This window comes from Gopherus flavomarginatus, chromosome 20 (genome assembly GCF_025201925.1).
Source record: "Gopherus flavomarginatus isolate rGopFla2 chromosome 20, rGopFla2.mat.asm, whole genome shotgun sequence".
NCBI classification, from domain to species: Eukaryota; Metazoa; Chordata; order Testudines; family Testudinidae; genus Gopherus; species Gopherus flavomarginatus.
In genome coordinates, this window is record NC_066636.1 from 8,596,190 (window position 1) to 8,617,140 (window position 20,951).

Below are 20,951 nucleotides of genomic sequence, written 5' to 3' on the forward strand. Positions count from 1 at the left end.
CCTGGACCATCAAAGGAACAGTTGCAATACTTTTGTCAAGGCAGGCACTTGGTTGAGCTGGCTAAAGCACCTGCCGAATAAATGGGATCCTTTGGGTTCAACACCCAGTGGTGCCTTTGTTTATGGTTTTGTCTCCGCTGCTCACATTTTCCTGTGTTTTCTAGTAACAGACAGAGAGCTCCCTTGGTATCCCAAGTCATTACTTGCTAGGAAAGTCTTCTTTGGAGAGAAGACTTGGCAAGAATCAAATCACAAGCCTGTAGTTGATGAAAGGCTGCGGTAGTGCATTGGTACATGGGTGTTTGCTTTGACTTGCAATTGCGGCAACATAAAGCCTGCCCACCCTTCTTGTGTTCGCTGGGGATGTCGCAAACACAGCATGTCATGGTCTTCTTCCTTTTGATTGTCACTGATGAATGGGCTCTGAGAAAGTCCCGAGGCAGCTTGCAGGTAAGGAGGTAGAGATGCAGAACCCATGGTGTTGCCTTGCCAGATGTTTCCGCTCCTCCCCTTTTTGTCAAGTCTTTTGGAAGAAGAGAAGACTGCCTCTGCCTTGCAATGCAATGCTTCCCAACGAAAACCGTTTGCCATTTTTTTCTGACAAGTGTTGAAGGAGGCACCGTAATAAACGTGGATACAAGAAAAGGTCTCGTAACTCACTTGCCATCCATGGCTCTTGAAGGCCCCCACGCAGAGCACTGAGCGTAACGAGCCTACATCTGGACAGAAGGGTCTTTTTTCCAAAGTTATTTCCACTAGCAGGGTCTTCTCTGTGCACAGAATTTCTGATAGTTTGATTGTCTGCAGCACTGAATCACTATTTTGGCATCTCTCTCTCTGGTCTCAGTGACATTCTCTGTGGTTGTTGAAAGTCTGTGATGGGATCTATGGGATGCAACCTGAACAGTGGGACCACTGAGCCTTTGTCCCACCACCTGGACTCCCTCTCACACATGTGATGCTGAGACAAGCTGTGAATCTCTGGCAGATATTGCACTTACACAGACATCCGTAGATAGGGACACAGCCAACTGAATTACATGAATGCTTCTGCAGCCACTCATAACACTAATGATAGAGAGTCGCCCCCCCCACAGCTCTGCAGCCTTGCACCCCTGGATCATACCATCTTGCCATAATCAGAAGCCTGATCAGTGTGAGTTTATTACACAGGGTCCACCCCTCCCTCACTGTGAATAGTACATGAACCAGCCTTGTAATGGAGCTGAGATTTCCCAAGAACTTCAAGCAAAATACACCAGTTTAAGTACAGCATAAAACAGATTTATTAACTACAGAAAGATGGAGTTTTAAGGATTATAAGTGGTAGTAATAAAAGATCAAAGTAAATTACCATGGAAATTAAAGATAAATTCACATTCTAAACTTTACACCTTATTACACTAGGGCGTAGTTCAGTTATGCACACAGGAAGGCTTAATGCTCGAGCTGCTGCACATGCTGGGCAGGCTTAAGGTCGGGCTCCCCATGGCAGGAGAGAAGAAGACTCGGCCCCTGGAGGGGCAGGCTGGGGCTTCCTGGATCCCATTTGCTCACAGGCAGCGCCCTGCCCCCACTCCCAAGTCATCCATGGTGCCCCCAGGTCGGCCAGAATGGAGCAGCAGTTTTTCACTGCACTACGTCCACTTATGGCTTACATAGCAACTCCCAGACTCACACAGCAGCCACCATCTCGGCCAGAAAGGAGCCCACTCAGCCTCACCATTGCTGCTTTTCCTTCCCCCCAGAACCCCGCTTCTCCTGGGCTGCAAGTAGCCATCCCTGGGATGCCAACAGGCAGCCACAGGGGTCTCGTCTCCCAGCAGCCACTGCACCTCCATGGGTTCAGCCCTCAGAAGGGCAGGTGGGGGTTCCTGGATCCCAGTTGCTCACAGCCAGCCCAGCCTCCACCTCTAAACCATCAGTCACGCCCCCAGGTTGGCCATAAAGGAGCCGCCATTCTCCCCTTGGACTCAGCTTTGCTTGTTTTCCTTTCACCCAGAACCCCCCTTCTTCTCCTGGGCTGCAAGTAGCCACTCCTGGAAGCCAAGAGGCAGGCACAGGATTCTGCCTCCCAGCAGCCAATCACACCTCCCCAGGCTTTGCAGAATGAAGAGTGGTGCTCTACTAACCCCACTTAGCCACATAGATTCTTCCCTGCCTTCCTCAGCTCAACTTTCCTCTATTGCCCCATTCCTGCCTCACTTTTTCCTTTGGCCAGTCACACAAAGGAGCCCAGCACTAAGTGACAGCCTCTATAGGCCAACCTCCAACAGCAGAGGTGGCCAAGCCACAAGCCTCCAAATGGTGACTGGCCTAACTACTCTAGGTTCTCCAGCCTGACACCAAGGTGCTTTCTCCACTGCTGTCAGGCATCCTCTGTCATGCAGGGGTTGGAGTTATCCCAGGGACAGCCAATAGGAGGAGTGGCCTTTCTGAACAACAAGAGGATCTGTGAAAAGGAAGCCAGCATGTTTCTGCCTGGTTTTGAACAAGGGACCTTTTGCATGTTAGGCAAATGTGATAACCACTACACTACAGAAACTCCACCTACTTGGCTGTTGCTCACTCTGGCACAGACCGATGGACAAATCTAGAGAATGTGGTGGTAGCCCCTCGATAGGTCAGCTGGCAGAGCAGAGGACTGGAGCCAGCACTCAGGAAGTCTTCCTTACCTCGCCCGTGTGACTCCAGCTTGAGGGAGAGCTTCTTTTTCTTCTCCTTGCTGACAAAGAGCAAGAGAAGAATGAAAGGTCGGGTGGGCCAACTCGGTGCAAAAGCCCATGCTGTCTTTTCCTGCTGCATAGCCTGAAATGGGGGACTCGTGGCAGTTAAAGGAACTGCTACACTCTCAGAAAACATCCCGCCAGTGCATAAAGGAGGATAGAAGAGCCTATTAGTCTAGCACGCTCCCAACCGAACTGTTTCAGCAGCTGCTAGGTTTCTTTTTGGCCTGTTAATTTTCTGTCTGGGATGTTGTTGTCAGCTGTGGCACAGAAAAAGGACGTCATTGCGAGCTGCCCATGAAGATAAGATTAACTTCTGCCTTCCTTGCTCGGCTTTACTAGCTTCCTCACCCTATTCCTGCCTTAGTTCCTGTGCTACCTGAAGGCAACGGGGGCCCAGCAGTACGAAGAGGAAGTTAGACAGCTAGACCCTGGTGGCAAAAGTTCTACCACCGCTTGCCACCAGCCACTCTCTTCTCCCAGTTTCACATATTGACCGCCAGGGACTTGGTGCCCAGCAGTGCAACGGAAGGCAGTGGACAGAGCCACCTCGCCTTGAAGCTCTGGCTCATTAAACCGTATCTTCAGTCGCTGATGGCCAATGAGAGACCAACAGCAGCTTGGCTATTTTAGCACTTGAAAATGCCATTGGTCCAGTCATTGGATCTCTTTAATGCTGTTACATAACAAATGAAAATAGAATCTCAGTGTGACATTCTGTACCTTTGGGGGAGCGTGCTGTAACCCCCATATTCCTCATTTTCATATAATCGTGATCTTATATACAAGAGCATGCCTTGTAAGGCATCAGGGGAAAAGGATATGATCTGCTGAAAGTCATTTCTCTACCCATAGATGTTTACCATTCATGCATATGAAGTTATGAGAATTGTGCAGTGTGGTTATCACTATGCTGTAAGGTGGGGGAGTCAGCCAAATATTAGCTCCCCAGTGACAACAGCAAGGAAAGTAACCAACACCCGGACAGGGTGTCAAACAACCCATCAACAGCCATTGTTCAGCAAGGGAGCTACAGTGCAATCACTTACCTGCAAGAGGACACCCCAGGGGAATTGCTCAGACTTGCTTGGAGAGACGCAGTGATGCTCACCTGACTCTGAAGGGGGAGCAAAGCCAAGAGGGAAGAAAGGACATGATAAAAGCAGAGACATTTGCCATGCTTTGTCTCTTTCGTAAACCTACATCTACAGACACCCCCACACCAAGCAACTGAAGCGCTGACGAAAGGGGAGAGCCTGGCTGAAAAGCCACCAGCCGGCCTGTGGTGAGAAGCATCTAAGTTTGTAAGGGCATTGAAAGGGTTAAGATCAGCTTAGAGTGCATTTTGCTTTTATTTCACAAAAACAACGAGGAGTCTGGTGACGCCTTAAGAACTAACAGATTTATTTGGACACAAGCATTCGTGGGTAAAAAGTCCTCTTCTTCAGATGCATGGAGTGAAAATTGCAGATAGAGGCATAAATATATATTGGAACATGATGTAAAGGGAGTTACCATACAAGGGGAGAACCAGTGTTGAAGGCTAATTCAGTCAGGGTGGATGTGGCTCTCTCCAAGTAATTGACAGGGAGGTGTCAATTACCAAGAGAGGGAAAATTGCTTTTGTAGTGAGCCAGTCACCCCCAGTCCCTCTTCAAGCTCAAATTAATGGTGTTAAGTTTGCAGATCAGTTGTAACTCTGCAATTTCTCTTTGAAGTCTGTTTTCGAAGTTTTTTGAATGGCTTCTTTTAAATGGCTACTTTGAATGGCTACGTTTAATTGTGTTATTGAATATGAACATGTAAATGTGTTATAGAAGTCCCATGTGGTCTAGTGGTTAGGATTCTTGGCTTTCACCCAGGCAGCCTGGATTCAATTCCCCACACAGGAACAATGCAGAGCTTCTCCTTGGAGGGGAGGCAGGAAACAAAAAGAATGGGAAGGGATCCTGCCAGCAGCAGAGCTGGATAGAGTTGGGAGCAGTACTGGATTTGACATGGTGCCATAGTGCTAGGCCCAAGCTCTGAAGGGACCTGTAACAGTAACTTCCTCCCCTCTGCAGAAAGGGAGCCTCAGAGCAGCCTGGATTCAGTAGGGGAGCTGAGACCCCACAGGGCCCTGGGAGCTGTAGTTCCTTGGCCAGCTCCCTGCCTTGGAGCAGAGAAGGAACATTTCCCAGCATTCCCTGGGCTGCTATCAACAGGAAAGGGAGGGGGGAAGCTGTGAGACTCCATGCGCTGCAGCTTGCTGTGGCTGGGGGGCTGGCTGCTAGAAGCGGGTGCCACCTGTGAATAGGGAAGAGGTGTGACCAAGGAGTAGAAGGCTTTGGCCCAGGTAGCACCCTCAGAAGACTTCCCCAGACGGGCTTAGGGATGCTGGTGTGACCTCACCTGGCAGCCCCCAAAGATGGAACTGGGTGGACTAACTGGACAGGGCCCCTCTCTATCTGAAGCTGGGCAAAGGGAGGTATGTGGATCCCACCAGAAGGTAAAAGGGTAAGTAAGGAAGGGGAGGCTCTACTGGACCTGGACAGCTTCAGATACAGGACAGGAGGATTTCCACTTCTGAGCCATGAAAATAGAAATTGACTTTTCCTTTCCAGATGTATCTAATATTCAGAAAGGGAATCTAGCCCCTGCCTTCCAGATCTGAACACCTCAAAATCAGGAGTGCTCAAGCTCAATTTGGGCAGCTGTTACTTCATTTCTCCCAAATCAAATATGCTGATCCACTGTCATTTACTGTAGAAAAAGTAGGAGAAAATTGAGCAACAAACGTTGGGGTCTTCCCAGTGCTAACGAGGGCTGGAATTGCTATTTTCAACAGCCATTACACTTTTTTTTTTAGTTTTGTTTGTTTAAAAGGAAGACAGTGATATTGCACTGGCAAATTCCCCATAGAAACAAAGAATGGAACAAAAGAATAATAAAGGCACCTCAACTTTCCTCATTTATGTAGGACGGTCTTATTAGATGGATCCAGACATCTTCCAATCACAGAAGCTGATAATTGTTCCACTTTACTGCAGTTCTGTAACCATGCAGGAACCTAGAGGAGGAAAGTGCCTAACTCCAGAGTCTGCAGCTGCCTAGGGCCAGTGCTGAGGATTTAGAGTCCCTAGTGCTGCCCTTGCAAGGTTCAAGCATGCTCAGCCTTGGCATTGCCTCCGCTCCTGCGGCTAGTAGCTGCAGCTGTCTAAGGCTGGCCTCTGGCAGTTGCCCCATGGCTGTAGCTAGAGAAGCTACAAGTGGCTCTATGACTCCTGGGGCCATTAAGCTAGAGCACCTAAAGACACTGGAGTTAACCTCAAGGAACAGAGGTCACCAGTAGGAAAAGAATGTCGGGGGAGCAGGGAAGGCGGGAGCAGGTCAGGCTTGCAGAGGGAGCTTCCAGCTGGTTGGGAGCATGTCCAAAGTAGAAAGGAAACATGTATGGGGAGAGGTGGTGGTGACCAGGTAGCAGACTAGCATGTAGATGGGAGCAGAGGGAGAGACGCTGGTGTCTTCAGATTCCCAAGGGCTAAGTCCTCACTTTGGGGAAATGGTGTTTGCAGGTGGCTTGCTCACATGGCAGGATGGGGGCTGAGGGAGGGATCTGTCAGAACTGATCAGGTGTCTGCTGGCTTTAGGACTTTGAGCTGAGACTAGGACCACATGCAGTGACTGGTGACATGGGGGGGTACTGGAGACATGGCTAGAGAAGGTCTGAATGAGGAAAGAGATAAATCTGTGGGGAGTTTCCTTGGTCACTATGAAAGTTCTGCTCACTGTGGACACTGGTAAACCCACATGGGTGTACAGCTCAATAAGAAAACCCGCGGGCTGAGGGAGCTGTGTATGGCAATGCATATAGTCATGGAGAGGTGTGTGATCAAAATGAAAAATGTCTCTGAGGTTCAGTACCGGGTATACGAAGGCACCAATGGCACTGCCCCACCAGGCCCACACTCGGAGCCCACAGTGACTACACTGGGGCCCACAAATATGTTTGGTGCCAGGGCCAACAAAAGGTTAATCCAGCCCTGACTGCCCGAGCACTATTTCAGCCTCACATTTTTGGATGGACCACCCACAGTGAGAGCTGCAGAGCACTCCCCCGCAACACACACGCACACACTCGTCCTGGTGTTGGGAGGGGAACAGGAGAAAGGACAAAAGAAGAGATGAAGAGAAAGGAGGGAGGGACAGGTGGATGGAGGAAAAGGTGAAACACAAAGGACAAACCCTAATGTCCCCATGATTCTAAGGGACAAAATCCCAGGTGCGGAATAAAATTCTGCCTCCTTAAGCTCATGTTTTCCATGCCTAGAATTCAACTCTCACCAGATGGATCAGACTGAACAGGTTTCACACCTCCAGGAGGCTCTTACCTTCTAAACAGGGACGGCTGTTTTCTAGTAAAATCACTACAAGGGAAGGAGAAAACTGGAAAGAGGTTCCTCCTGGCGCTCACGTCCGTGAACCCGAATACTCTCTCAGTCCTCAGACAGAGACCTGGAGAAGGAGACTTGCTGAAGCAAAGCCACAGGGGTCTCTGAGGTTTCCCTAGCCACTGGCCCCTGACTGATGTCAGGATCTCTCTGTGAGGTCACCACCTGCTCACCAATAGTCTTTGACCAATAGTGTGAGGTCCTGCAAAAGGCCTTTGTGATGTCACTGCCACACCCCTCCCTTGCTGTGCTAATGTCCTGCCCCTGGCCAGGCACTTTGGAGCTTTGAGCTACTCCCTGTGGATCACCCCACTCAAGGAGCTTTTCTATAGGGCATCCTCAGATGTCTGAGCACACGAGTGCCATGGCAATGAACTGACACACATGGCACCAAGATGAGATCATTAGTAGACTAACCTATAGGAGAAGGACACCCCAGCATTAGTAGGGGAGAAATCCCTACTGAACATGCATTACACCTAGCAGCCCCTGCGTGGGGTCGGGCGGGGGCTGCGGAGGGGGGAGACCTGGGAAAGGGATGGATGGAAAATGTCTGTGCAGCCGGGACATGGCCGGGGGGCGAGGGGAGAAGAGCAGGTGACCCCTGAGGAGCGGGGAGAAAAAGGGGGGGTGAGATCCCCTCAGAATTACCACTGCTCCCTCCGTGGAGACCCCCCTCCTCTCCTGTCCTGCCCTCTTTCTCCCTAGAGAGCAACAAGCAACATCCAGGGTGACACCCCCTTCCCTCAAACCCCTGAGAAGTTCCCTGTTCCCCTCCCCCCATTGTGCCCCATTTTCTCTCCCCTTTGCCAATGGCCAGTTCAGATCTCAGGTTTGGGATGTTTCCCCCCATTTTCACCTGCAGTGATTTGTCCTTGTGTAGGTGGGAAATGGTTCCCCCGAGTGATTTCTGAACTGGGCAGAGGGTTAATGGGCAGAGGCTGGGGGGGGCCTGAGACAGGGACACCTCTGGGCTGGGCTGGGGGGGCCACTCTCTGCTGGCAACAGGGCGTGGGAAGGGCCAGGAAGGGGAGGGGGGAGCAAGTGTCCCCCATAGAGAGGGTCCAGCCCCAGGCTGCTACCAGTAGCACATTCCTATCTTGGCCGGGGGGGCGGGGGCTTTCTCCAGCTGGGACCTGCCCCCTAGGCAGCCCCAGGCTCTGACCGCACCAGCCCCGCCTGGAGCCCCCAGTGAGTGAGAGACCCCGGAGGGGGTGGGGGAGGGAGTACTGGGCCCTGACAGGAAAGTGACTCTCTCCCCTCAGATCTTGGTGTTTTCCTCTCATGTTATCAAATATGTAGTTTGTGACAAAATTTCTTTGCAAATCTCAAAGATTCAAATAAAATAACCTAAACATTTGCCCCACTTCTCTCTAGTTGTCTATTTCTAATTGAATATGCCCTGAGATTTTCCTGTCTCTAATTATAAAATAATAAGAAAATCTCAGATTTACACCTTTTCTCAGATTATTGAACACAAAATGTTTGCAAATGATGCCCATTTCCTCTTTATTCATTTATCAAGTATTCATGTGAAACACTCAGATTTTACCTCCTATCAACAACTGATATAAAATCCCTCTGATTTTCCACTTTCCTCTCTATAATTTGCAAAATGAATCCAAAATCTCTGATTTCCACCCTTTGTCTTTCATTTCTGAACACTGATCTGAAAGCTCAGGTTTTCCCTCTGTGTCATTATCAAATGTCAATTAAAAATCCTCTCAAGTTTTGTGCTGTTCCTTATGTTTCTAAATCCCAAAAACTTCTTCCTTCGGGGGAACCTGTTGCCCTGAGTCGCTCTCCATTCTGGATGTTGCAGGGGATTAAATTTCCCAGTGATTGTCTTTCCCCTCTCCTTTGAGAATCATTTGTTCCCTCTTTTAGCTCTGTTAGATATTTGCCAAAGAAAGAGACCAGCCTGATATTTAATACACATCAAAGCCAGAGGCCTCCCACTGTTTGGGGATCAGTGGTTCGCAGCTGGTAGTGGGAGAGTTGGCTGGCCCCTTTTCTTTTCTCCAGCTGGCACAGGATGAGGGGGTCACTCTGAGTGCAGCATGTCTTGAGAAGTATCCCAAACCACAAGACAAATGGTCTCTGTGAAGGGTTGCTTCCCACAGTGCTAAGATGTAGCAGGATCCATGGTGGCTACTATTTGCTAGTGACAGGCCACGGAAATTTCTTACCTATTTTGCCCCTCCATGCCAGGCCTGCACAACATACGGCCCTGCACAACATACAGTCTCACTGTGCGTCCCGCAGCCGGGAATCAAAGGGCTCTGGGCTGCCCGTAGCCGCGGGGAATCCAGACACCTTTACAGTTCAGCCGCGGCCGGGATTCAAAAGGTTCTGAGCTGCCCGCAGCCGCAGGGAGCCCAGAGCTCTTTAAATCTCAGCCGCGGCCAGGATTTATAGGGCTCTGGGCAGGCGGGCGGGGAGCTCAGAGCTCTTTAAATCCCAGCCACCAGGGCCGGCTTTAGGCCAATTCAACCAATTCCCTTGAATCGGCCTCGCTCCTAAGAAGACCCCGCACCCAAGCCCCAGTACCAGCAAAAGCCAGTGCGCTGTACCAGGGTGGCCCAGCTTCCCCAGGGGGCAATTTAAAAGGCCTGGGGCTCCCAGCAGGGGCTGGAACCCCAGGCCCTTTAAATTGCCACTAGAGCCCTGCTGCTGGAGCCCTGGGGTATGGCTGCGGGGCTCTGGGGGCTATTTAAAAAGTCCAGGACTCCCATTGCTTCTACCTCCCCGGCCCTTTAAATAGCCACTGGAGCCCCGCCGCTTCCCCAGGGTTCCCGCGGCTATTTACAGAGCTGGGGCAGTGGAAGCAGGGGCGCCCCGGGCCCTTGAAATAGCCCCCAAGCCCCAGGCTGCTGCTGCTACCCTAGTGGGAGAGGGGGGGAGGAGGAGGAGGAGGAGGCGGCACTCACCATAGAGGATGGGCTGTACCCCCTGGACCTGCACCCCCTGCCCTGCCTGCAGCCAGCCCGTCCCCAGCCAGCCCCTGCTGCACCCCCTGCCTGCACCAGCCCTGCACCTCCTGCCCTGCTTGCACCAGTTCCTGCCTGCAGCCTGCCCATCTCCAGCCAGCCCCACACTCCCTGCCTTGCCTTCAGCCCTGCACCAACCCGTCTCCAGCCAGCCCTGCACCCCCTTCCCTGTCTCCAGCCAGCCCCTGCCACACTGCCTGCCCTGCCCGCACCAGCCCTGCACCCCCTGCCCTGTCTCCAGCCAACCCCTGCCATACTGCCTGCCCTGCCCGCACCAGCCCTGCACCCCCTGCCCTGTCTCCAGCCAACCCCGTACCCCCTGCCTTGCCTTCAGCCCTGCACCAACCCGTCTCCAGCCAACCCCTGCCGCACCCCGCTGCCTGAAGCCAGCCAGTCCTGCACTCCTTTGTCTCCAGCCCTGCCAACCCATGCTGCACCCTCCCTGTGGCCCTGCCTGAAGCCAGCCAGCCCACCCCACACCTCCTGTCTCCAGCCTGCCCCACACCCCTTGCCCAGCCTGCAGCCAGACCCTACCTCTCGCATCCTCCCCCTCCCCCACCTCCAGCCAGCCCCATGTTCACTGGTGCCCTGCAGTTCCCAGGGAAGTAACCCTGCACACCTGCTTCAATGAGATGGGCAGGGAGCTGCTGGGACCCACACATGTGCACCCTAGCACACCCTAAGGGAGTGGCAGAGCTCATTTCTAGTTCAGACCCATCTTTTTAAAAAAGAACTTTAGGTAGGGTTAACATACTTCTGTACTTTCCCGGACATGTCAGGTTTTTTGGTTCTTAAATCACCATCCGGGAGGAAAATACGGACGTATGGTAACCCTACTGGTACAAAAAATACATACTGTGGCAGAACTTTTTATAGGGAACCGGTTGTTAAGAACTGAAAGGCTTTTTTTTTCCCCAATCATCCCTGCGGGGCCCCGCCAAAAATGTTCAAATTGGGCCCCGCACTTCCTAAAGCCGGCCTGCCAGCCACGGCCGGGATTCAAAGGGCTCTGGGCTGCTCGCAGAGATTCCCGACCACAGCTGAGGTTTAAAGGTCTCAGGGCTCCCCACCACCACGGGCAGCCCAGAGCCCTTTGAATCCCGGCAGCAGCTGAGATTTAAAGGGCTCAGGGATCCCTGTGGCTGCAGGCAGCACAGAGCCCTCTGAATCCCGGCGGCAGCTCCAGCGGATGGAGTGAGGCTGGGATTTCAAGGGCTCAGGCTCCCCTCAGCAGCAGGAGCTCTGGGACCTTTAAATCCCTGCCCTAGCCCTGAAAAGCTCCGGGTTCCCCCAGTCGTCAGAGCCCCAGGCCCTTTAATTTGACCCTGAGGGCTCCCAGCCACCTCTTTGGCTGGGAGTCCCTGGTTGATTTAACATCAAGTAACACCTCCCCACCACCAACCTTCCTTTTTGACCCACAGCTGTTTTGGTGGGGCGGCGCTGGGGAAGGAGGGTTTGTTTCTGCAGGGCTGGGCGGGGTGTTTCCGCCAGGCCGGGAGGTCCTGAGTGGGGGGTGTTTCCGCAGGGCCGGGGGGTTTCGGTCCTCAGCTGTTTTCTTTGGTGTATTGTGGCCCTCGCTGTTGTACTCAAAGTACTGTACAGGAACTTTTCAGGGGTATTAAGGCAAAATGTCACATTTATTAGTAATACAGGTATCAATTAATACTCTATGATATGCACATGAGATATATATCACAGTCATGCATTCACGCACACACACAGACATAAACACATCTATCTTGCTGTTGTTACCAACTAGTTGCTCCCCTTAACTGCACTGGCCAGGTGAGTTAGATGGGGGAGGGGTGGAGCCGGGCTTCTACCTATCCAAATCGATGGTCCGATGGTGACAAGACGAGATCCGGGGTCCTTCTGCAAGACACCTCGCATTTATAGCAGCTTCCCTCTTATGCAAATCTAGACCAGATTCAAAATCTGGGTCTGCATCCGTTGGTCTTTGTGCTGCTTTTCTCTGGGTGTTGTCCCAATGCTGCTCAAAGAGGGTGTTTTCTAAAGAAGGTGCTTGCTTCTAATCCCTGAGGCCATCAATATGTCTGCTCTTCTTTATTGGGCCCACTTGACAAGTTGTATTGTCCTTTGCTCTGGCTCCCATCCCCTCTTCAACTGTTGTAGCTGTCTGGAGGTGGGTGTCTTCCAAGCCTCACTCATTCACACCTCATTCAGTCAATAGAGCAATTGATTACAGAGTGCGGGGGAAAATCTTATTCTACTTCTAGCAAAAAGGCACATGTTTTCTTTTACTTTAACTATACTATCCTTAGGGGCTATAACATTTGATACAAAGTTTTCTACCAGTTTTCTACATAGGGATCTAATACAAAGTTGTATGAAAATAGAGAGGCACAATGCCAAGTCATATGAATTACACAATAACATCATGCCGGATGCAATGTCATAAAGATACTTAATACAGAAAGATACTTAATACAAAATAACACAATGCAACGTTAGAAAGATTTATAGAGATAGTTAATACAGAGATTTCTCTACATCACCGCTTTACGAGTTGTGCAGGCCTGCTGACGGCATTTGCGGGGCTTCTCGCTTGTGTGGATTCTCTGATGCCCAATAAGGTGCGAGCTGCGACTGAAAGTTTTCCCGCACTCATGGCATTCACAGGGCCTCTCCCCTGTGTGGATTCTCTGATGTTGAGAAAGGCCTGATCTGTAAGTGAAGTTTTTCCCGCACTCAGCACATGTATTTTTTTTGCTTTTCCCTGCAGATTTCCTGCTGTATTCTGGTTTCCTTAAGGCCCTTCTGAGTTCCCTGACAGGAAATAAATTTATCCATTTTCTCCCCTGGCTGGTTTCCCTGCTCTTTTTCTGGTCTGTGCTGAACCTCACACGTCATTGCATCACCTGCTGTGATAGAAACAGAAACCTCAAACAGGGATGGAAAGGGGAAGGCCAAACCAAAACAAGTGCTGGAGAGAGGTCAAATAAAAATCAGGAACTCAGCTCCTCCCAACAGGAGAGAGGAGGGGATCAATTCAGCCTTCACATCCCATCCAACTTCACAGGGGGAAGGGAGAAAGCTACTGCCCGGTGTCTGCTAGCATCTATAGGAAGCCTTGAGCTATATTTACCCTGCTGATGCGACCCCTGCTATGGACAATAATGAACTGAGAGACTTCCCAAGAGCTTTGTAGGGCATCCTAGATGTTTCCTTCAGGCACTTACAGATTCTGAGTTGGTTTAATGTTTCCTCATCTGTGCGGGGAGATCTCAGGATCTCTCTTTCCTCTGAACCCTGGAGCTCTGGGACCCATGGCTCTTCCCCTTGTTCCAGCTGGGAGATCATATCACGTTGGAAAACCAGAAACTCTGCTCAGATGGAAGAAAACAAAGGAGTTCAGTTGATTTCGTACAACTTGATCATCAAAAACATTCTATTAATTTATCTTCAGTGCTTAGTGTGACCTAGTGTGCCTGGGGCAGTCCTCACTGAAAATGCCAAGGTCAGAGCAGGCTGAAAAAGGGAGAGCAGATGCTCCCCAAACTGGTGGTTAACACTGAAGTTAAACTCACTGACCAGTCACAAACTGTGCTTCTGATCCCACACACTGGTTAATGAGACTCTGAAAAAAGAAATCACACGGCCCCCTTTATTGCATGACAGTTCTCTGACTCCTAATCAGCAACTAGGTCCCGTACAGTGAGAAGTTATTTAAAAACTCTGCTCACTGTGATACAGCATGGCCAGAGGGCAGCAGGAGAGTGATCCTAATTGGATCCAGGAAGTGGGTGGGTAGAAGGTTAGCCACATTACCCAGGTTTGGATCTCATCCAAAATACCATGCTGCCAACCAATCCTTTAGCAGTTCAACTAAATGTTTAAAAGAAAGAACAAATGAAAGAATGAAGTTAAATTCCATCCTTCCAGACAATTCTTTAGCATCTTAACTAAAGGTTTAAAAGAAAGAAAGACAGAAAGAATTTAAATGGAAAAGCAGTCAGATACATTCCAAAATGGATATATCAGGTTCTTAGCAGTATTGATGAGTTGCTGGCTTGAAAGTGGATTTCTTTCTAGCAGGTTCCTGCAGGGATTGGTTCTTGGCCCTGTGCTACTTAAAATTCTTATCTATGACTTAGAAGAGAGTACAAAATCATCACTGATAAAGTTTACAGTTGCCACAAAGATTGGGGTTGGTGGTAATTAATGAAATGCCAGTAGATTCAGGCTCCATCACTGAGAGTCTGGGAAGTTGTCCCAGCCCTGGCTGGAAGGTTATTTCCTGTTCCACAAAGAGGGGAAGTTCCATTCCCAACTCCTGTGCCTTGAAATTAGGACCTATCTGACACTACACCCCCATATTCATCATAGTGGTATGATTATAATATGATTAGGACATAATTATGATCTATTTTGTACAAGATGCATCATGTGTGGTGTCACTGGAAAAGTTCTGATTTGCTGAATATGATTATCCTATTTGTGTGCACATATCATGTTCGTATCTGAAGTTATGGATATTGACTCTGTATCTGTATTTCAAATGTGCTTACTCTGGGTAACACCCACAATGAGCCTTTCAGGTACAACAATGAAGAAGCCAGACAGTGCTGATGGCTCAACAAAGACAATGGACTGTGGAAGAGCTTAGCCTTCCTGTGAATGTTTCAGCCAGCCTATGAGTCATGGCTACTATGACTCAGCAGGGCCTGTGACCAGACCACATGACACTAAACTCCATTTTAGTACCTGTATTTTTCCACAAACTGGACTAGGAACTGAGTTTGGAACAAAAGGTTCCCACCATATGGAAAAGCTACATAAGGTGGGGAGTGACATCATCTCTTGGCCTCATTCCCCACACAAGAGAACTTCTGGAAACACCTGAGAAACAAAAACGGATGTGGGGGAAGTGCTGCTCCCAGGATCAAGAGATTTCTAGCTTGTGTATGGAAACTTGGGGGACTGCTTGTACCATCAGTCAGGGTGAGAAATTGCTAATTCAAATTCTATCCATCTAGTATGTTAGGCTTAGTCTGAGTTTTGGTTATTTGCTAAATAATCTGCTTTGATCTGTTTGTTATCACTTATAATCACTTAATCTATCTTTCTGCAGTTAATAAACTTGTTTGATGCTTTATCTTAACCAGCGTATTTTGAGTGAAGTGTCTGGGGAAAATCTCAGCTTGTTGTGCACATCTGTTCCATATCGAGGGGAAGGGGAACTACATTAATGAGCTTGCATTATAGAGATCCCTGTGCACTATAAGATGGTATCATTCTGGATTTATACTACAGCAAGTGTGCAAGGTTGGGGAGTGGGAAATTGGCTCTTGTCTTCTATCTGTCCTTGAGTGGCTTAGGTAACGCACTCAGGTAGCTTAGTTGGCTGCATGGCGCCACCTGCTGTTGTGTTGGGTGATAACAGGCCCTGGAGAGGCTGGCGAAATCTCCAGCAAAGCAGTGTGAGAAGGGCCAGCCCAGCGTGAGGGTTAGAGGACACAGCAGTTCCCAGAAGCTCCACAAACTGCCTCCTGGGGGTGACAACCCATCACACCCTACACTACACAAGTCTCAACAGGTTTGTCACATGCTGTCCCCTCCCTTTCTCCACCCGAGATATTTCCTGCTTCCCACCACCTCTAGCAATTCCCACCCTCTTATGCATTTACTGCTCCTCAACCTCCAAGCAGAGCCCGCCACCCTGATAATCTCTTACCTGAGCCAGCTCCATTGCAGCCATTTCCTTGCCCCTGGGAGGACGAGATGATCTGCAGCGAAACATGGATGTTATTCTCTGGCCTGCCAGGGTGAAAAGGGCAAGGTGTGAGAATTCAGACTAGGCTTTTGTCCATTCCACAAGCCGATTCCCCCCAGCTTTTCCCCTGCTAATGCACATTCTAGGTTCTGGCACACTGTGAAGCACAGAGTGACCTTATTCCAGTACAGGCCTAGCCCCCTCCCACCAGGGTGTAACCCTCTGACACATGGGGAAACCCTCCCAGTAACAGTCTCTCTCTTACACGTATCAAGTTTGCGGACAACACCAAGCTGGGAGGGGTTGTAAGTGCTTTGGAGGATTGGATTAAAATTCAAAATGATCTGGACAAACAGGAGAAATGATCTGAAGTAAATAGGATCAAATTCAGTAGAGACAAGTGCAAAGTACTCCACGTTGGAAGGAACAATCGGAGGCCAGAGAAGAGCAGAAACAAAGGAGTCACTTTGGGGGATTCTCCCTGTCATTGTCCCCAAGGCAGCTGTCTCAGGTTTACAAAGGTGTTTCACGTTCCAGCCTTTATACAGTCCCTCCTGGGAGTGCCCTTTTCATGGACTAGGCCTAGTTTTAGTTTTTGGTAGTTAACAATCTTGGTTTATTGTTCATCTAACCAGTATGTGTGGATTGAAGTGTGTTGGAAACTCTGTTTGGGATAACAAGCTGGTGCATGTCATTTTCCGCTAATGAAATGACAGACTTCATATGAGCTTGTGTCGTTCAGTAGCGTGCTGGACAGTGCAAGATGCACATTTCTGGGGGAAAGTTGGGCACTTGAGAATTTGCTGGTTTTCTCCTGAGGTGTAATTCATGAGTGGCTGTCTAGCAGCACTCAATACTGTGTAGCTGGGAGTGAGTTACATGCTGGAGACTGTGTGTTAATTGGCCAAGAGGGGCTGTTCTCGCGGGAAAACAGTGGAAAAGGCAACCCATGCTGGAGGACTGAGGAGACAGCTATTTAACAATCCGGATTGTACTCTGGGTAACGTCACAGACACTCATTACGACAGAGCCTCTTACAACACAGAGAAAGTAAATATGTCCCAGAAATCGAAGACTCCAGACAGAGGGCAAGTGTCCCTGGCACTGCTTCTTGCTGACAGAGAGGTTCAGAGACAGTGCGAGAATCCTGGGGAAGCTGGGAACAGGAAGCATGGGCTGGCGGGGTTCGGTGGAGAAAGGGAACAGGAAGGGCAGGGGTATTACTGAATCCAGGATCTCAGCAGTGCTAGATGACAGGATAGCACATAGTGCAGCCCATTGGAAAACACAATCCCAACTATACAAACAAAATGATGGGGTCTAAATTAGTTGTTTCCACTCAAGAGATGGATCTTGGAGTCACTGTGGATAGTTCTCTGAAAACATCCACTCAATGTGCAGCAGCAGTGAAAAAAAGTGAACAATGTAGGAAATAATTAAGAAAGGGATAGACATGACAGAATATCTCATAGATCATATTTGTAAAAACAGCAAATAAATCCATGATACACCCACATCTTGAATACTGCATGCAGATGTCACCCCATCTCAAAAATAGATATATTGGAATTGGAAAAGGTTCAGAAAAGGGCAACAAAAATGATTAGGGGTATGGGACAGTTATGCCAGACCTAACCCCCAGTTTCACTTGAGCAAACAGGAGATATTTGACACTGTGCAATACGGCTCCTGTGCTCTGTTCCCAAAGTGTTCTGCAGCAGAGGAGGGTCTCTGGTAGTATGTGTGTCACTGGCCTATTGGGGTGATGCTGAAACAGGACAGGGTACAGATGGCATTGTGGGGGTGGCGTGAACCTTCACTCTTCATTTCCCCTTCCAAGAACAGAAGGGACAGGAACCCTTACCCAGTGAGGTCACAGTCTCATAGTTCTCCTGCATGACATCCCAGTAGAGGGCTCTCTGAGTGGGGTCCAGCAGAGCCCACTCTTCCCTGGTGAAATACATAGCCATCTCCTTGAAGGTCACCGGCCCCTGAAAGAGCAAGAGTCCAACACTAAGGACTTGCTGCCCCACTCACAGCCCCACTATTTGTGGCAGAGAGGAGTGAATCAAATGGAAGCTCTGGGTGGATCATAGTCAGGAGAGTCCCACCTCGACCTGGCTCAGAGTATCCAGCAAATGCCAGGGTGAGGGGATGAAGAGAGAGCCCCTTATCTCTCCCAGCATATCCATCACCCCCCTACTAGCCACTGGCTGATACAGGAGATGGAGCCCCTAGCAGGGTCCAGGGAGAGCTCGCTGGTAGGATGCCCAACACCCTCCTCATTGTGAGGAGCGGGATATGAAGGGAGAGGCAGCTCCAATAAGTCTGACTCATGGGTGTCCCCTTTATATCTCACAGCAGCTGCTGGTTAGTGAGGTCAGGCTCCAGCACTAGGATTCTGGTCAGTTTGACTAGCTCCATGTAGGTGGGTTATTTTCTCTCTTCACAAATTAGGGCATTTCCACCTCCAAACCTCCTGGGTCTGTTCCTAGAATCTAGGCCACTTAGTAAATAACTCCCAGCAGGTCTGCCACACCCTGGCCTCCTCCTTTCCCCACGCTGTGAATTTCCTGCCCTGCTCCAACCTCCAAACCAGACTCTGCAAACCTTCCCACCTCTGGTGTATTTGCTCTCCCTTTCCTCCAGCAGGAACCCACCAGCAATCCCCCGATAATCTCTACCTGGACTGACTCCACTGCAGCCATTTCTCTTCCCTGTCCCATGCCAGGCTGGGATGAGCTGGAGCAAAACACGGACGTCATTCTGCAGCCTGTCTGGGGGAGAAGGGCAGTTGTGGGTGTTTCAGAACCGGTTTTAGTTAATTTCACATCATAATTCCCCCAGGCCCTTTCCCTGCAGACAGACACCCTAGATTCTGTCATGCTGGGAAATGCTCAATCTGTTTATTACATTTTAGACCTGGCCCCTCCTGCCAGGCTAAGTCCACAGACACATTTTTAACCTCCCTTCTCTCTCCCCTCACCCCTTCTCTGAACACAAGGCTAGAAAAGAGCAGAACCAAAGGAGTCACTGTGGGGGATTCCCTCAGACACTGACCCCACGGCAGCCACACCCCAGCAGGGGGAATATGGAGTCAGGAACTGGCTTTTGCTCTGTCTGATCCTTGTTTTGTTCACTGGAAAGTGGTTCTGCCCCAGGATGCAGCAATACATGTGTCTGGGTGGACTAGAGAGCTGGAAATCTCTCCCCCACATTCATTTCTCCCACTGCCCCTTTCAGTCTCTCCTTCCCCTGTCCTCTCTCCCTGCCCCTCTGGCTGGGACAGTCCCATTCCTGGGGGCTTTGCTCTCCCATGGCTGGATTTCCTCCTGGCAACCGCTAATGGGAGGAGAAATGAGGTGGTGGTGTTTGTGCAGAGTCACTTTCTTGCCAGACCCTAGGACATTCCCTGAGGTCTTTCAGTTACCTGGAGACTCTGGCTCAGAATTTAGTAGTAACAGGGCCCAGGGCTGCCTTGGGGGCTAGGACCAGCTGCAGAAAGTCATCCCCTGGGCCGGGCAGAGAAGAAGCTTTAATTAAGGTCACTTCCCAGCACAGAGCCCCACTGGGGGAGCAGCAGCTGCCAAGCCTGGTCTCCCAGATCACAATGGAGGCTGCAGTCTCTGACCCAGGAAGCTGAACCCCAATATCCTGAGCAGAGAGGGACAGAGCGTTTGAGCAGCTTCCCTCCTTTAGCTCTCTGGGGAGAGCAGCTAATGGGAGCCCCTCCTCACAGGGAGAATGGCTGATCTCATTTGACCCACTGTTCATCTGGAATCACTCCTTGTCTTTCCATACAGTGACTCTGGATTAACAATGGTCTCAATGACACCGGATTTCAGAAAGAATGAGTCCAGAATGCTGTGGAAAAGACCATCGTGTGGCAGTGCTGACTCCCTTCCCACCTCCCTCACCCCCGCAGATCTAGGACAAGGACTGGGGGCACAAATTTTCCAAACGGAACCGAAAGTTCCTGCAGTTTTCAAAAGAGGAGAAAAGCAAAATCTGTGATTTCACACTAACAGTGTTTGCTAAGTGGACAGAAAGTTATCACAGTGACAGGGCACGTGACTGGGGAATGGACTTGGTGACCTGGTGATTAGGAGCCAGGACTCTGGCACAAGTTGACCAGAGAGAAGGATCATGGTTAGCAGCAGCCCCCAGACACCCCCTAGTACCCAGAGCCCAGACCCCCCAGCCAGGGACCCCAGACACCCCCCAGCCAGGGGCCCATCAGATATTCCCTGGGACGCAGCCCCGAGTCCCTGGCCAGGGACCCCAGATACACCTCAAAGCTCCACCGGCCAGAGAACCCCCACCACACCATGATTGCCAGGTTGGGAATCCCAAAGGGTTCCCCCCACCAAGAGCCCCCAGCAGCCAGAGACACCCTCAAGGGACCCCCCACCCACTGGGAACTCAGACCCTCACTGCCTGCCTAGGAACTCCCCCACCCTCCAGCACGATCTACCCTGACATTTGCCTGGGACCCCCTCCTCTGCCCAGTGTGACCCCCTGATGCTTTACAGTGGGACCCCTCACTCTGCTTCCCTGGCATGCCCTCACCTAGTGCCAGGGATCCCCTCCCCCAGCTCTGTGCACTGGGCATGGCAACAAAACCAGGAACCAGCAGGGGAAGCACAGACAGAGCCCCTGGCACAGAACCAGGCTCCCTCTAACCCTCTGTCCCGCCTCCCCAAGAGACACCCACCCCCACTGTTCTGCAGCCACCAGGCCCCCAGCGATACCCACCTCCAGGACCCATAGCCTCAGGGATGGGCACATCAGAACCACCACCCCCGAAAACCCCAAACCTCCACAATCCACCAACCTAACTAGGGTACCCCCTGCCCAGCCACCCAGAGGCCTCCCCCTACCACAATGCCCCTTCAGCGGCAATGTCCCCACCCAGACACCTTCCCTGCCCCTGCAAGTGTTACCTCACAGAGTGTGAGAAGTGGCTAGAAAGTTAACACCACCTCCTGCTGGCCAGTCACACAGGCAGAGGGAGCCTGGGGGGTGCTTCTTTAACAGGAGAATGGAAGGCCTGGAGGGCAAGAAAGATCCA

The 20,951-nt window shown here is 50.6% G+C and overlaps 2 protein-coding genes across 8 annotated transcripts in view; one reads left to right on the top strand and one right to left on the bottom strand.

Annotated features, from left to right (window-relative positions):
- The window catches only part of LOC127037812 (zinc finger protein 333-like), a 1,302,204-nt gene that overhangs the window by 1,237,243 nt on the left and 44,010 nt on the right, over positions 1-20,951 (top strand). The window lies entirely within an intron of this gene.
- The window catches only part of ZNF302 (zinc finger protein 302), a 105,685-nt gene that overhangs the window by 82,945 nt on the left and 1,789 nt on the right, over positions 1-20,951 (bottom strand). For 2 of the 7 annotated variants that reach the window (XM_050929994.1, XM_050929993.1), the window contains exons 2-3: positions 15,842-15,924; positions 13,347-13,490 (exon numbers count right to left, since the gene is read on the bottom strand). In XM_050929994.1, coding sequence (XP_050785951.1) covers positions 13,347-13,490; positions 15,842-15,924 — 227 coding nt within the window. Of the gene's footprint in view, positions 1-12,631; positions 13,491-14,871; positions 15,007-15,841; positions 15,925-17,744; positions 17,872-18,564; positions 18,641-20,951 lie in introns of those variants that run through there. The other 5 variants (XM_050929996.1, XM_050929997.1, XM_050929992.1 and 2 more) reach the window with 5 other exon arrangements.